At 49.3% G+C, this 15,838-nt stretch overlaps 1 protein-coding gene and 1 long non-coding RNA gene across 11 annotated transcripts in view; one reads left to right on the top strand and one right to left on the bottom strand.

Annotated features, from left to right (window-relative positions):
- Nucleotides 1-463: 463 nt before the first annotated feature.
- LOC146892719 (uncharacterized) lies at nucleotides 464-8,397 on the bottom strand. The gene is made up of 3 exons (XR_015004234.2): nucleotides 8,283-8,397; nucleotides 5,531-5,631; nucleotides 464-895 (listed from the first exon to the last, which is right to left on the bottom strand). It is a non-coding gene; the product is annotated as an uncharacterized LOC146892719 (long non-coding RNA).
- Nucleotides 5,606-15,838, top strand: part of Bcas1 (brain enriched myelin associated protein 1) — an 83,230-nt gene continuing 72,997 nt past the window's right edge. For 6 of the 10 annotated variants that reach the window (XM_085696962.2, XM_085696963.2, XM_048441184.3 and 3 more), the window contains exons 1-3: nucleotides 5,606-5,773; nucleotides 11,699-11,775; nucleotides 13,470-13,548. In XM_085696962.2, the coding sequence (XP_085553088.2) occupies nucleotides 11,704-11,775; nucleotides 13,470-13,548 (151 nt within the window). In that variant the 5' untranslated portion in view covers nucleotides 5,606-5,773; nucleotides 11,699-11,703. Of the gene's footprint in view, nucleotides 5,774-7,425; nucleotides 7,489-11,698; nucleotides 11,776-13,469; nucleotides 13,549-15,838 lie in introns of all 10 variants that reach the window. The other 4 variants (XM_048441181.3, XM_085696966.2, XM_085696965.2 and 1 more) reach the window with 3 other exon arrangements.

Below are 15,838 nucleotides of genomic sequence, written 5' to 3' on the forward strand. Positions count from 1 at the left end.
GATCCCCGGGAACCATGTAAGTAAATCAATCAATCAATCAATCAATCAATCTGGGGATAGTATAGCCCACACTTGGAAAACAAGCACTAGGGACATTCTGCCTAGTGGGTGCCTAAGGCTAGGGCTTGCTGGCAGCCTAGCCTACTTGGCAAGCTCAGGCTAATCAGAGACTCTGCCTCAACTATTGGAGGAGGCTGCTAGTTCGTTTCCTGACTGTCCTGACTCAAAATAATCATGCAGAAACCATATTATTTGCAATACTGTTTGGCCACTAGCTTAAGCACATTTTTAAATAGCTATTCTGTCCTAAACTAACCCATCTCCATTAATCTGTGTCTCACCATGTGGTTGTGGCTTATGGAGTAAAATTCCATCTGGTGTTCTGCGTCGGTCTCCTGACTCCACCTACTCTTTCTCTCTATCTCTTTCACTCTGGCTTTACTCTATTAAGCCATTAATAAAACAACTTCTTTATTAACCAATGGCAATAAAACATATTTACAGCATCCATCTCCTCGCACATCACCCAACAGCAACAAAAACAGTGACACCTGAGGACCTGTATCAAGGTTGTTCTCTGGCCTATACATGTGCACACGCACACACACACACAGAGAGATAGAGAGAGAGAGAGAGAGACAGAGACAGAGACAGAGACAGAGACAGAGAAATAGAGAGAGAGAGAAGAGCTGACAGCAGCTAGGTGAGCGTAGGCAAAGCTCTACACGGGGGAGCATGGCTTTGTGCTGGGCTGCTAGTGACTGCCTTGGAGAACAGTGCTAGCTAGGATGTATTGGATTTCTGGCTTTTCTTCTGCAACCAGTTCCATCCAGATTCTGGAGACAGGAGCTGACAACGGAGTGGGTCGGTCAATATTTGAAGATGGGTGGAGATCCTAGGGAGAGAAGATTAAAACGTGAATCATCTCAGGGGTGTGTTGTGAGCACCTCAAGTCTGTATGCCGAGTGGCTCTGCTCAGTGTCCGGCTTGTCTTCGCCAGGAAGTCTGCGCTCCGGAGGCTCACTGCTGTCTCCACCCAGGGTGTTCTACTCTGCTTACCATCCATGGTCACCATCATGAAATTCCTTTCTTTCCATATGTGTGTGTGGGTTCTGTGTACACGTGTATGTTTGAGCATTCACATGTATATGGGTACACATACATAGGGGCATGCATACATGTGTGTGCATACATGTGGCGGTCTGTGCTGGCGAGTTTTATGTCAGTATCACGAGCTCTAGTCATGTGAGAGGAGGGAGCTTCAGTTGAGAATATGCCACCATAAAGTTGGCTGTAGACAACCCTCCAGTAATTGACGGAGGAGTGCCCGGCCCACTGTGGTGCCATCCCTAGGCTGGTGGTTCTGGGTTCTGTAAGAAAACAGGCTGAGAAAGTCATGGGGAGCAAGCCAGTAAGCAGCACCCCTCCATGGCCTCCGCATCAGCTCCGGCCTTATTTGCATTCCTGTCCTGACGTCCCTGGGTGATGGACTATGATGTGGCAGTGGAAGCCCAATAAACCCTTTCCTCCCCAACGTGCTTTGGTCATGGAGTTCATCACAGCAATAGTGACCCTGAGACAAGGTCCACGGCTGACCCTGGGCATCTTCCTTGGTCACTCTCCACTTTGTACATTGAGGCAGAGTCTCTCATTTGAACCAGAGTTCACTGTTTCAGACTGGTCTGACTCCCAGCTTGCTCTGGCTACTCACTGCCTCTGGCCCCACACACTGGGATTGCAGGTGGGCCACCATACCCACCTGACTTTCACAAGTGTTGTGGGGATCTCAACCCCAGTCCTCACCTTTGCATGGCTGAACCACCTCCCTAGCCGAAAGTCTTCTTTCTTTTAAGCTATTTATTTTATTTTTAATTGTGTCTATGTTTTTGTTTGTGTGAGTTTGTGCACCTAAGTACAGGTATCCAGAAAAGTTGAAGATGGGATCAGATCCTCTGGAGCTGGAGTTACAGGCAGTTTGAGCCTCCTAACATGGGTGATAGAAACTGAACTTGGGTCCTTTGGAAGAGTCCCAAGTGTGCTTAACCACTGATCGTCTCCCCGGGCACCCCCCCTTGGTATTCTTAATAGTGTAATCTATGAGCTGAGGTTGTGTAAGTAAAGCTGACGGTGCATAAAGGGTGTGCATGGGGTGTATGCACAATGGCTGCTCTTACACCCTTCCACACAAACCACTCAGGGTACTACCATCCACATGGGGGTGCTGTGCAAGCCTGTCAGTTAACCTGCTTGTAGCATAGTCAGGATGATGTCAAACACAGGGGCTGGGGAGGGGAAGAGAATAGGTTCTAAGAACCACAGATAGGGGCTGGAGAGATAATTCAGCTGGTAAAGTGAACCTAATCCCGGGAGTCCATGTGGAACAGCCAAGCACAGTACTACACACTTGTAGTCCCCAGAACTGCAGAGGTGGAAGACAAATGAATCCCTGGGGTTCTTGTGTTACCTGGTCAGGGGTCAGTCTACTCAGGGAACTTCAATTTAGCAAAAGGCTCTCTCAAAAGGAGAAGGTGAGCAGCTTTCGAGAACCAGGAGCCAAGGTTGACCTCTGGTCTCTACATACATGCACACACATGTACAAGTGCACCTGCATATACACAGACACACACGCACAAAGGATATACACATACATACACATGTGCACATAGGTGCGCGTGTGCGAGCACACACACACACACACACACATACAAGCTGCTGAAAGAGCCATTGTGAGGTTTCTAGTGTTCCATGCCAGAGGTCCTTGTATTTCAAGCCATCTTCACAGTGTAAAGGAGAAGGGAGGAGAGGATTCTTACTCGTGGCTAAAACCTCTGACTCCACTTTAACTTGCGACTTGAGCACCCGATGTAGAGGATGTAGAAGGAAGGGGAGATCCTGTTCTCGCTCCTTCCGCGGTGCTTCTCCCTGCTTTTGGAACAGGCCTGCCTTGTTTTCTCTTTATACTGCAAATTCCAAAGCCGACAGCTATGGTTGGGATAAGGGACCCCTAGAAAGCCCCAAGGTACAAGCTTGTTCCCCAGTCCGGTGCTATCCTAAGTGCCTTGGCCTTGAGCGAGTAGGGTCTTGGGGGGGGGGGCCTTACTGGCCCTTCAATCTTTGGGAACCCATCTGCAAGGGGGATTAAAGAATCCCTCCCTGTCTCTTCTTCTTTACTTCCTTCTCCCAGGAGGTGAACAAGTTGGCTCAGCCACTCCATCCCACGATGAAACTTCTCGAAGCACTGTGGCCATTTGATCATGAACTGGAACCAAGTCGTGATCCAAACTGAACCTTTTCTCTCTATAGACAACTCCCACCCCGGCATTTTGCTGTAGTGATGCAGGACACCCGGAGTCCACACTATAGCTGCTGTAGGGATGCGGGGCTGGTAACACACCAGGAGCCCACACTACAGCTGATGGCTGAAGCACTGGGCACTGAGGGCCAGCCTACAACCTGCTGGCACTGGGAGGCGAGCCTCAGTGAGCGTCCTCAGCCAAAATCCCACTCCAGCCTGAACACAAATGAGGCCCAACGAGAAGGGCGGGCAGTAGGTAGCTGCAGATGGGGGTGAACAGAGCCGGGCAGCTCTCCGCTCTGGTACCTTGCCCCTGGAGTCTTGTTCACCACCGGCACTTTCCAGTGGACTATGAAGTCAGATTCAAAAGGAATGTGGGGCTTTCACAGCCAGGAGGATATTCGGGGAGTTTGTGACTCACTCACAATCACCCAGCTGGTCCGTAAGCCTCTACCCTGGTCCTGGTGAGCCAGCACCAGGGTAGAGGCTTGCATGGCACGGTGTACCCCGAGGGTCACTCTGCAGTGGGTTTTTTGTATGCCTGGGGCATAGTCCCGAGCTGAGTGCTCCCGATTGGAAATTAAGTTTATGTCAATCCTGTGTGACATCTCTGCTGTTTTCTGGCTCTGACTTCAACACTCAAAGGCTCCAACTGTTCTTAGCCAGCAAGACTTGTGTCCTGTGAATTTAGTGTTTATGTTGTTAGGATTCTGTGTCCGGTAACAATAAGCCCAGGCAGGCGAGAAAGCCCCACCCACCAGCCTATATATATATATACAGCCTGATGCTGTGCAAACAGTCACAATGAGCGCCTGCATGACTGTGTTATTGACTGAAGCTGCGGTAATTACTGGCTTGCATTTCTCTTGAATGTTTTCCCAGGAGTGTCCTTAACACATTCCCTTTAGCCCTGGCCATCAGGAAGCTCAGAGTCGTGACTGCAAGACTCCACAGCAAGCCTATAAATAACACGTACACTTACATTTTGTGTCCCTCCTCATCCTTTCGTGTCCTCCTCACATGCACACTCACGTATATGGCGTACATCCTGGCGAGACCCTTTAACTTGGTGCACACTCTAGCTGTCTAGACTTGAGGATGAAACTCGTTGGGAGAGCGGCTTGTCTGGTTTGCACAAAGCCCTGAGTTCCATCTCTTGAGTCCCATAACTTGCATGTGAAGGTGCGTATGCATACCTGGAGTCCCAGCACTGAGGAGGCAGAGGCGGGAGGATCAAATGATGTCCTTAAGCTGAACAAGGCCAGTCTGGGCTACATGAGACCCTGTTTCAAACAAGCAAGCAAACAAATAAAAATTCCTATCATGACCTTCTGGCCAGCAATGTCACATTGTTACAGCAATTAGCCACTCTTTGTCTAAGTGGCTTCTGGTGTTCAGATCTTTCACAGGACTAGGTATTGTGTGGTGTGTGTGTGTGTGTGTGTGTGTGTGTGTGTGTGTATGTGTGTGTGTGTGTGCAGTGTATTGTGCAGTGTGTGTGTATGTGTGGTGTGTGTGCAGTGTGTGTGCAGTGTGTGCAGTGTGTGCAGTGTGCGTGTGCGGTATGTGTGTGTGCGTGTGTGTATGGCATGTGTATGTGTGCAGTGTGTGTGTGTGCCGAGTTTGCCGTATGTATGTGTGATGTGTATGTGCAGTGTGTGTGGTGTGTGTGCGCAGTGTGTGTGGTGTGTGTGCAGTGTGTGTGGTGTGTGTGCAGTGTGTGTGCAATGTGTGGTGTGTGTACAGTGAGTACAGTGTGTGCAGTATGTGTGTGCAGTATGTGTGCAGTGTGTGTGTGTGGTGTGTGTGTGGTGTGTTGTAGTGTGTGTGTGATATGTTGTAGTGTGTGTGTGTGTGTACAGTGTATGTGTGTGTGCAATGTGTGTTTGTATGCGGGGATGTGTGTGTGGTGTCCATGTGCGGTGTGTGTGGTGTGTGTGTGCAGGGGTGTATATGCAGGGTGTGTGGGGGGTGTAGTAGGGGGGCATCCTCTAGTGAGGTGGTCAGGTTATGGGGGAGATGCACCCTGGAACCAGTGCAGGTAAAAGAATACAGAGCTGCAGACCCTCACAGAGCATCATCTCCCTGCTCTTACTGAGATGTACACTTGTCACAGAGAGTTGCTGCATCCCAGGTCACGGGGTCAAGGACACTGCACAAGATGCTTGAAGTGCCCAGGAGGCATGAATGCAAGAGAATTCAGGTGCTCTGTTTTTTACTGGGAGGAGATCTTACCTGGATCCAGGAAGAGACGCCTTTCCATGGGGCAGGCAGGGGAGGGGAGGACTCCTCCCAGGTGCGTGTTTGCCCTGCTCTGTGTATTCAGCCAGCAGGCCCTACAAGGAAGCAAAGGGCAGGGGACAGGCTCTGCACTTAGTCCGGTACTGGGCAGCAGCAGCTGGAGAAGCAGGACCTTAAACAGAGACAACTGCTGGAAACAGCAGGGGACACAAGATACTCTCAGCAGCAACTCAGCAGGTAACCGCCTTCCAGGGTCTTGAAGCTTTGCTGGGGTGTCTGTTGCTTGTGGGGGGTGGTGAGATAGAGGCTGGGGACCCGAGGGTTGAATCTGAGCCGCCCACCCCCATCTCACTCATTTGCTGTGCAGTCTTGGTTTGCAAGACCTTTGGTTTTACAATCTGGGAAATGGGCTTAGAGATTGTGCTTCCTAAAAGTTTCTGTAGCCAGGCAGGCTATGCTGGATAGGGAACAACATAAGTCACTCCTGTCTGTAGGACCCTGGAGGGTCATCGAAGATTGGGGACCAGGGTCAAAGCAAGACTCTCACAGCCAAGCAGACTTCAAATCTGCGGCTAAGGACATTGTCTAAGGACCTGAGAAGACAGGGAAAGAGACTCTCTAAATGTTATATGTGAATTTGACTCTTTCTATGATCGTGGTGACTTTCATGGTGACACACAGTGAGGCAGGTACTGGGTTCAAATCCCTGGGTATTTACGTCACCCTCTGAATCACTCCCCTACACTGAAGAAAAATGATGCTTAGAGGGTGGTCTCAGCCCTATCACAAGCTGGCCAGGTGCCCTGAGAGCAGGTTCCTTCAGCCTTGTGGGCCTCAGTTTTCTTCTCTGTAAAATGGGCATCACCACAACTCTGAACTCAGAGGATAAATGTACATGAACACCCATGGCTAGCCTCATCCATGGGTCTGCTCTTGGTGTCAGCCTCGCGTCTGCTTCCCAAGGGAGAGAAGGACAGACAGTGGAGAGAGGAGGGAGATGGTCCTAAAGCCATAGGGGTGATGCTGTTGGGTCCCGCCTGGGAACCCTGGTTCTTCCCGATGCCTGGGAACCCTGGTTCATCCTGATGCCTGGGGTTCCTGCCTGTCTCCACACCAGAAGCCACTTCACTGGCTCACCCCGCTTCCAGCCCCGCTGGGATCTGAGTCAGCTGCCCTCAGCCCTGGGGCGTGTATTTTCCTTCCCTAACAAGAGAAGGTGTGTACTCTGCATTGGTTTCAACCCAGGCGGAGTGGAAGGAAGAGTCCAGCTCTCAACCACAGCAATTTCTTTTAGACTTTACTTTTCTGAAAGAACTCCGAGACCCCCAGGAGCATTTCTGGTTTGGTTTGAGTGTCTTGACAGCCTCACTATGAAGCCCAGGCAGTTTCCAAACTCAGAATTCTCCTGCCGTAGCTTCCTGAATGCTGGGTTTATAGGCCTACATCACAGAGTCAGGCCTCCTGGTTATGTTCTCTTTAAGGAAGTGGGTATGTGTTCTAGGCAGCAGTGGGGATGCGAAGGCTGATGCTCGCTGCAGGGGGACAGACAGACAGCTCTTAGGGGGACTACCTCTCAGACTCTGCTCTTGCTGGTGTCCTACACAGTGCCTGGCAGTGGCGGTGGCTTCTCTACTTCAACCCAACCCTGTGCAGACAAGTGACTGAAGTCTGCTGAGTTCTCACAGACCTAGGTTCGAACCCAATCTCTGCCCCTCTGTAGCCTTCTTCTTCCTTCTCCATTTAACGAGCAAGCAGGATGGATACAGGAAGGGATGCAGGAAGGAAGGATGCAGGAAGGACAGACAAGGTACAGTCTTCTTAGTGACCACTGCTTATGGGGGGCGGCAGTGGCTGCATATAGGACCAAGTCTCGGTTTCTTCTTCTACAGAACAGGGAACCAACGCTTTTGGAAGGAAAGCAAACATCCAGAATTGGGAGCAGACTATGTGAGGTGAGCAGACACCTGCAGTGATCTGCAGGGAGCCACTCCCTTCTTCACTCATGTTGTGACTGCCCAGGCTCTAAGAAAGATATCCGCATGCCCAGGTGCCCAGGTAGGCTAGTACTGGCCCTGCACAGAGCACCAAATGCTTCCAGTTCATGGCACTGCCCCATCCTTCACTTAAAGATGTTTGGGTCAGTCCTCAGAACAAGAATAATCAAATAATCTAATCTGGACCTCGTAGTACAGACCTGTTCTCTCGGCTACTCTGGGATGTCTAAGGCAGGGGGTGCAAATTCAAGGCCTGCCTGGGTTACAGAGTAATCCCAAGGGTAGCCTAGGCAACCTAGTGAGATTCTCTCTGTAAAATCAACCTGGGGACTGGGATGTAGCTCAGTGATAGAGGGCTTGCCTAATATGCTTGAGGCCCCAGTACTAAGGAGAGAGACAGAACAAAAGAAAAGACCAGGAAGCTGTCCGCCCTCTAGAAGCAGTCACTGTATAGGCAGAAACAGTGGTGTGTCCCAGAAGCGGCACACGTGTCACGGAACATTCCTAGACACCCAGCAAGAAGCCCCTCCCCTGGACTCCAAGCATCCCATGCAGGGCTGGGGGTGAGGAATTCAGAGAGGGAGCCTTTCTATCCTGAGCCCCATACAGGAAACAACCTGCACCACTGTGCACGGCCCCCTGAAGGTAGCCGCCGAAGCCCCAGCACTGTGCCAGGCACCCAGGAAGGTGGATCTAAATGATGGGGCTGGACACGGGGGGGTCCACTCTCGTGGTTCACCAGCCATACTGACCTTGCTTTGGGGACTGGGAAAGAGGCTGGTGCTACCCGGAATGCCAGCCTGGCCATGTTGGCCCCACTCTCGGCGGAATGGTGGGTGGCTTGTGGTTTGTCTGCATTCCAGTGCATTGATCAAAGGTGGTTTCCTGCTTGCCCGGTGACTAATTCTGTCACCATTCCACCCTTCCAGGCCCTCCCCTCGCACCCACAGTCATTTAACTGCCTGCTGGGAGGAAGTTCTCAGAAATACTCCTTTGCTGTGGCAGACTTGAGTGGTGGGGATCACTGCTAATCCACAGCTGAAATGGGGAGCAAGGGTACAGCCATGGCTGTCAATCAAGAGGTTTCCTTAGCAATACTCAGAGTGGTACGTTCCATGAATCAGAACCCAGAGCGGCTGAGCTCAATGCATCATGATGAGAAATAGAGATTATTCGTGATAACTAGCTCGCATTAGTAATGTTCATGGCATTGGTAATAACTGACTTTTTTATTTATACACCCAAGTCCCGTGGAGGTCAAGACCCACATGGAGACTTTATGAGTGTGTGTGTGTGTGCGTGTGTGTGTGTGTGTGTGTTTCTTCCCATATTCAGTGTTGGGATACATGCCCAGGTATATCCCTGTCTTCCCCTCCTCAGTGCTGGCATTAGGGGGGGGTCACATCACTGCAGCTGGCTACATATGGAACTACTGGAGATTGAACGCAGGACTCATGCTTGTGTGGCAAGCATTTCACCTCCAGAACCATCCACAAACCCTTTAGTCTGCTCAGGCTGCAAAAACAAAAACGTCCCAGACAGGAGTCAGGGGCCTTAATGGCAGATACCTGTTTTGTCTCGGGTCACGTGGCTGGGATCCAAACACAGATTCCTCCGTGGAGGCTCATCACTAGGCAACTCTGAGGGAAACTGGCCAGAAATATAAAGGACAGGAACAACGATGACCTGTTTGTGGCGAGCGTTTGGGTGACACTGTCATGTGCCAGCCTCTGTGCAGAGCCCCCTGGCTATATTAACTCTCTTAATTCTCACAGGAATCTCTTGAGATGGGGCATATCGTTCTTAATTAATTACATTTTAAATTAGCATAAATGTATTAGGTTTCAGTATGACATCATTGAACTTTTTGTTGTTAATTCTCCTGCCTTTTCTTCTCCCCACCAGTCCTGTTACCCCTCAAACTCTTCCGCACCCAGTAGCTCCCTGTCTGCTTCTATGCTGTAAGCAAGAACTTCCTGAACTGGGCTCCAATCGCACAGGAAATAGCCCCAAGAATTACCAGATAAGACTCCACGAAGTTTAAACCACAAGGCTTGTGGTTTGTTACCTCTTGCTTCTTGGGCAGCTACATAGCGTCTCCTTGACTCCACCTACTCTCTCCCTTTCCATCTGTTGTAATTTCCTACCTGACTTTATTCTGTCCTGCCATAGGCTGAAGCATTCACAGTGTACAGAGGGGAACCCCACATCATATAGTTGAGGAGGCTTAGGAAATGGTCCAGAGTGAAGGTTTTCAGTGCGTGGTGAGCAGGAGCTGACTGTATACTCTCGCGCCCACTTTGCAATCCCATGTTCCTCTGCATTCGTCCAGAGCCATCTGCGGCCTCTGTATGAGCTCTCTAGTTCCATCAGGCATGGCTGTCATTCTTGCTTTATCAGTCACAGCCATGTTGTGCCCTGGAAGCCTTGCCACCCTCCTGCCAGCTGTTAGCAGATGTTATTTCCAACCATCCAAAGACTCCCTTCAACCTTCAGGTCTTTGTTTCTGTTGTACTTATATCTGCCAGTAGGTGGCAGTAAACCTTGTGTTTTGGTTTGATTTAACTGCTGCTGTATAAAACAGTTGATGGACAGGCTAGGATAGCTTTAGATGGGAACATTCTGATTGCTGGAGAAAAAACGTGTTATCTGATTCCAGGTGATCTCAGAAAAAAGTCCTGCATTTCCCACTGTTTGCTCTCCATGGCCCTGAGGTTGCAGAAAGACTACAGCTCAACTCTGTGAGATGAAAAGGCGTGTCCCCTGATTGTGGGGATCACACATCTCCCAGCCAAGATATTTCCTAACCTTAACCGTGTACTGAAAGCAGTTGCCAAGGGGCTGGGGAGATGGCTCATTGGCCAAGTGCTCTCACACAAGCGTGAGGATTTGAGTTCATTCTCACACCCAAGCAAAAAGTCCTGTGTGAGGGCATCCCGGCACTGAGCGATAACCTCAGAACGATTGCTGAGGTCTGTTCTCCAGTCCAGCTGATCTGGGGAGTCCAGGTTCAGGTCAGACTCTGTCTCAAAAATGAGGTGGAGACAACTGAGAAAGTCACCCAGATGTGAACCTCTGACCTTTGACACATATACACACACACACACACACACAGAAAGGCCCCCACAATAGCCACCTAGTAAGATCTAGCTTAGATTGAACAAGTGAGCTGATAAGTTTACAAACCCCATTGTTGTATGGTTAAATAACAAACAGTGTTTAAACTTGTACAAAGCTAAATTTGGAATTTGGATAGAGCCGTTATATATGTCCTGTGTATCAACATATTTTGTGTGTGTGAATATGTTTATGCATGATCTCTTCCAAGATATTCAACCCACATGCCTCAGTTTCCCCATCTGAAAATTCAGGACAATATTCTTACGGTCCTGCTGATGTGTTGCAAGGAGTCAATGAGTTATCCTCGGAGTTTCTCGTTGGGGTCTCCACAGGGATCGGCCTCAGCAAATGCTACCGCTGTCAGCATTTTTTCATGACTGTGCTTGCCTGAGCTCCATCCTGCCCTGTCAGGAATAAAGATGCTCTGGAGACACTAGGCTCCTCCCTTTGCTCTTCCAAGCGACCTGGGTTCGATTCCCGGCACCCACATGGTGGCTCCCAACTCTATAACTCCCATTCTAGGGGCTCCTGAGCCCTCTTCTGGTCCCTGAGGACACTGCTTGCACATGACGCACAGACATCGTGTGTGCAGGCAAAACACACCCATACACGTAAAATACAAATTAATAAATCTTTCTTTAAAAAATAATTTTTAGGGCTGGAGAGATGGCTCAGTGGTTAAGAGCACTGACTGCTCTTCCAGAGGACCTGGTTTCAAGTCCTAGTACCCACATGGCAGTTCACAACTGTCTGTAACTCCAAGATCTGACATCCTCACACAGGCATACATGTAGCAAAACACCAATGCAAATAAAATAAAAATAAATTATATTAAAAAAAATAAAATAAAATAAAAAATAATTTTTAAAATGGTACCCAAGAAATGGGGATTTTTCCCCAAGAATTTCATTGTGGAAAAAAAAGACTGAAGCCTGGTGCTAGATTGCAGTCCATAAAGGGAGCTTGTCTCTACAGCTTGGCTTCGCAAGCAAGTGTTCAGACTTAGGTTTGTGTTTTGATTTTTTTTCCTCTTTTTTGTCTATTGAAGGAACAATGGGAAACCAAATGAGTGTCCCGCTGAGAACAGACATCCAGGAGAAGGAACCGGAAACAGACACTTATAAGGTAACACTCTCGGTCACTGGCACATGGGTACTAGAAAGCAGAGTCCAAAGGACTCTACTCTGCCTTCCCAGGGCTCACTGAGGAGATAAGGTGTGAGGGCCCCTGCTCACTGTTGGTCCGTGGTAGCCCAAGTCCTAGAGTCTACCAAGGAGCTGGGGGAAACTGCAGGTCCAGTGTGTGTGGGGTTGGTGTCTGGGGGAGAGGTTGCTTAGTGGGTAAAGCGCTTGCCGTGCAAGCATTGAGACCCTGAGTTCTGACCCCCGGTACCCATGGGAAAAGTTGAGTGTGGCAGCACAGAGATATGAGGGTCCCAGTGTGATCTCTGACCTACACACACACACACACACACACACACACACACACACACACACACACATGTATGAGCACACATCCACCACAAAACACAGACTCTGAAACTCCATATAAAACAAGCAATTCGAAGAAATGGTCATCTATGACACTGGTGGCCATGGGTGATGGCCAGGAAGCCAAGTTAGTAGCTACTTCAATGCCAGTTGGTTTACAAAAGCAGACTTGTTTCTCAGCACTCCCCTAGGGACACTGGACAGTATCTGAAGATGGTTTTAATAGTCAACTCAGGAAGTGGTTGTTTCTGACATTTGGTGCATATGCATACAGGCCACAATTGCCACCGACTGTCCTACACAAGACACACACACACACACACACACACACACGGATTATCTAGCCCAAATGCCCATAGTGATGAGGTGAGCAACCCTGGACGTATTTTAGTGGTTCAAGACTGATCTCTAGGAAACACCTGAAATTACAGCATCTGACTTCCTCCATAGAGCGATTTAACCAAAATTGTGTGGAAACCAGAGTGGATGGGAGTAGTTTCAAAACTCCTTGATAATGGCCCACACAGTACTGAATAGTTAGGGCTCTCCCCAAAAGATGCCTGTCAAGAGCTGAGGCCAAAGCACTAGGGAGTTAGATCAGTTGGTCATGTGTTTACCTTACAAACACAAGGACTTGAGTCTGATTCCTAGAGCCCACAAAAAAAAAAAAAAAAAAAAAAAAAAACAGACTTGTACATAGCAATTCTGAGGAGGTGGAGACAGACAGATCCATGGGCCTTGTGGGCCTGCTCATGTAGATGACTCGGTGAGCTCCAGTCACTAAGCCACTGTCTCAAAACAGTGGATGTGACCAGAGCAACAACAATGAAGCTGTCCTGTCCTCAACCATGCACACACATACACGTGCACACACGCACATGTGCATCTACATACACACGTAAACATACACACACAGTGAATTTCCTATATTTGATTGGTGTGTACATTGAAGGCATGGCTAATGTTTGCATTTGTGTGGCCAAGACAGATGGGTGAACTTAGCCTGCAGGTCACTGAATCGCCATAGAGTCTTTCTCGGTTCCCTATTAGACAGGGTGTCTTTTGGGCCTCGGCACCCTACGCGTGCTGTGGGGCTTACCATCCTGTGTGAGACTGATGAGGTGAAGCGTGAACCAGGGATGCTCTTCCCATGACAGGAATCCAGCCTCAGTGAGTCCTTTTGCTACTCCAAGGTTGGATAGAAGGCTAGCAGTTTCTACAAACACAGCCTTTAAGTTTGCTGTTAGAAGGTACTCCTGTAGCCTTGAGGGTCTTCTGTGAGTTTCCCCCTTCCAAGACCTGACCACAAAACCAACTCTTCTGTTGCAGGTGATTTCGGACAATGAGTGCGTTCAGAATGGGAACCCGGTGATGGTGTCCACCCATGTGACCCAACACTATGACGAAGGTCAGTGCCGTGTGGGAAATGGCTCTGCCGGGGTGTGAGGTCACCTGTGGCCCTATTTACAGTGGACAGAACAAGGGTGGATCCACAGCTTCTCCTCAAAAGCTCACATGTTCATTTCCTGAGATGACAGAACCCTGGGCCCATGCTGGGTGCTTACCCATGGGAAACTGCCTGCCTGAGGGTATTAGAGCCAGAATCTAGTTATCATTAGTCTGTTGAACTCAGGACCTTTGGAAGAGCAAGCAGTGCTCTTAACCACAAAGCCATCTCTCCAGCCCCTAGTCTGTTGTCCACTGAGGACCTAATTCAGGCCATTCTGACTCTAATGGCTGACTTCTCCCTGGATCGCCACGACATCTCTAAATATATGTGGCAGCTGGGCATGGCTTTCCAGCAGATAAGAACCCACAATAGAGTGGGAGCCCCAAGGGTACCTGACTTAGAAGGCCCACTTGGCAGCTCATTGACTGTGTCACGTGATACAGCAAGGTGTGAATCTACTGCGGTTTATGACCATCTGATGGCTGATTCGGCCTCACCTTCCTGCTGCAGACAGGGCTTCCTTCCCTGTGTGACTGTGGAGATCAGAGTTACAGGGGATGAACCTCAACCCTCCCACATACTTCCGGACTGACCGAATCAATAGTCCTTGTAGGAAGATGAGCTGTTCTGGAGCTAGAGAGATGGCTCGGTGGTTAAGAGCACCTGCTGTCCTTTCATAGGATATGGGTTCGCTGTCCAACACCCACATGATGGTTCACAACCATCTATAATGCTAGTTCCAAGATTCTGATCCCTTCTTCTGGCCTCCACAGGCTCCAGCATGCCTGTAGTGTACATGTTCACACAGACACACACAGACACATTTAAAAAGATGAAGTATTGTACTTTCCGCTTCATAAGTTGTTGACTACAGAAACGCCACAGTCCCGCTGATATTTGACAGTCCTTCCCACCTGGTAAGGCTGGAGGACGTCAGCTCCCCAGCTTACCTTGTCACTAAAAGCAAGAAAGATAAGATGGCACTAAGCCCAGAGATTCGAGGAAGGAAAGTCACGGGGGCTTTTAACCGTTGTGGAAGATAATTGTTCTCGGGTTTGTCAAAGGGGCTTTAACCAGCGTGGATGATAATTGGTTTACTTCCGTTCTGTTTTGTTTCTGCAAAAGCCAGGGCACATGTCCCCTCGGAGACTGTAAGGTAGGGATTCACATAAAGCCACACTGTATGAGCAGAGCGAATGCTGATGCTGTTTAATTAACATTTTGTTCCTTAATCACAAAAATGTGCTTTAAAAAGACACATCTGTTCTCCAGAGAGGCTCCTGAGTCACCTTCACACTGAAACAGGCTTGAAGGTTGGGGCAGAAGCCAAAGGAGACAGGGAGTGAGCACCGGGGACAACGAAGGAGTGGGGTGGGTGGGGAGGATGCACTGGACACACAGGAACCCATCTTCTATGTTGTCAGATCATAGAGAGGTTGACTCAGACGAGTGTGTGACTTGTGTCTGGGTTCGTGTGAAAAGAATAAGGTTTTTATCCCCTCACCTGGGACCGCAGTATCCTCACTAAGAATGTATGCACTGGGGTGCAATGCACATCTGCAGGGTATATGTACTTATGAAGTCACGGGCACTGCAGGGGAGGGCCAGTAAGGTGCACATACATCAGCGTTCTTCCTCTCCCAAATGGTGTCACCCTGCGCCCTGTGAGCATGGTACCTTACCTGTGGGGGACCAAAAGAAGGCTCGCTGAGTGGGCAAGGTGGAAATGGTGGTCCTGAGCTATTCGGAGAGGTCTAATGTCATCTGATGGCCATTATAAAGAAAGAAGCAAGAGGCACAGAGCTGGAAAAGAAGACGTGACATTGGGAGCAGGTGTTAAAGGGAGGGAGAGAAGGGGGGAGGAAGGAAAGAGGGAGAGAGAGACTTAAAAATGGGTGCTGATAGATTTGACTGTGGAGAAGGAGACCATACGCTAAGCAGTAAACAGCCTCAGAACAGGTTTGAAAATTTCTAGACGCTGGCCCACTTTTAAAGTGTGACCTTCTGAACTCTAAGATACCTGTGTTGTGTGAAGACCCAAACTTTGTAGCCACAGTGTACGCAAGCATTGTAGTCTAACTAACTTTACTCGGGACCTGGGGTGTCAGCTCTGCGGGGTGTTAGCCGTATAATGGTGGGTGGAATTGTCACTGTCCAAGACTGACCTGTAAGACAGGAGTCATGCCATTCTCTCCAGCCATAAGAGGGCTGCAAGGATGGCAGCTATGAAGGATGAACTTGAGACAGA

This window comes from Myodes glareolus, chromosome 10, assembly GCF_982192425.1.
Source record: "Myodes glareolus chromosome 10, mMyoGla1.1, whole genome shotgun sequence".
NCBI classification, from domain to species: domain Eukaryota; kingdom Metazoa; phylum Chordata; class Mammalia; order Rodentia; family Cricetidae; genus Myodes; species Myodes glareolus.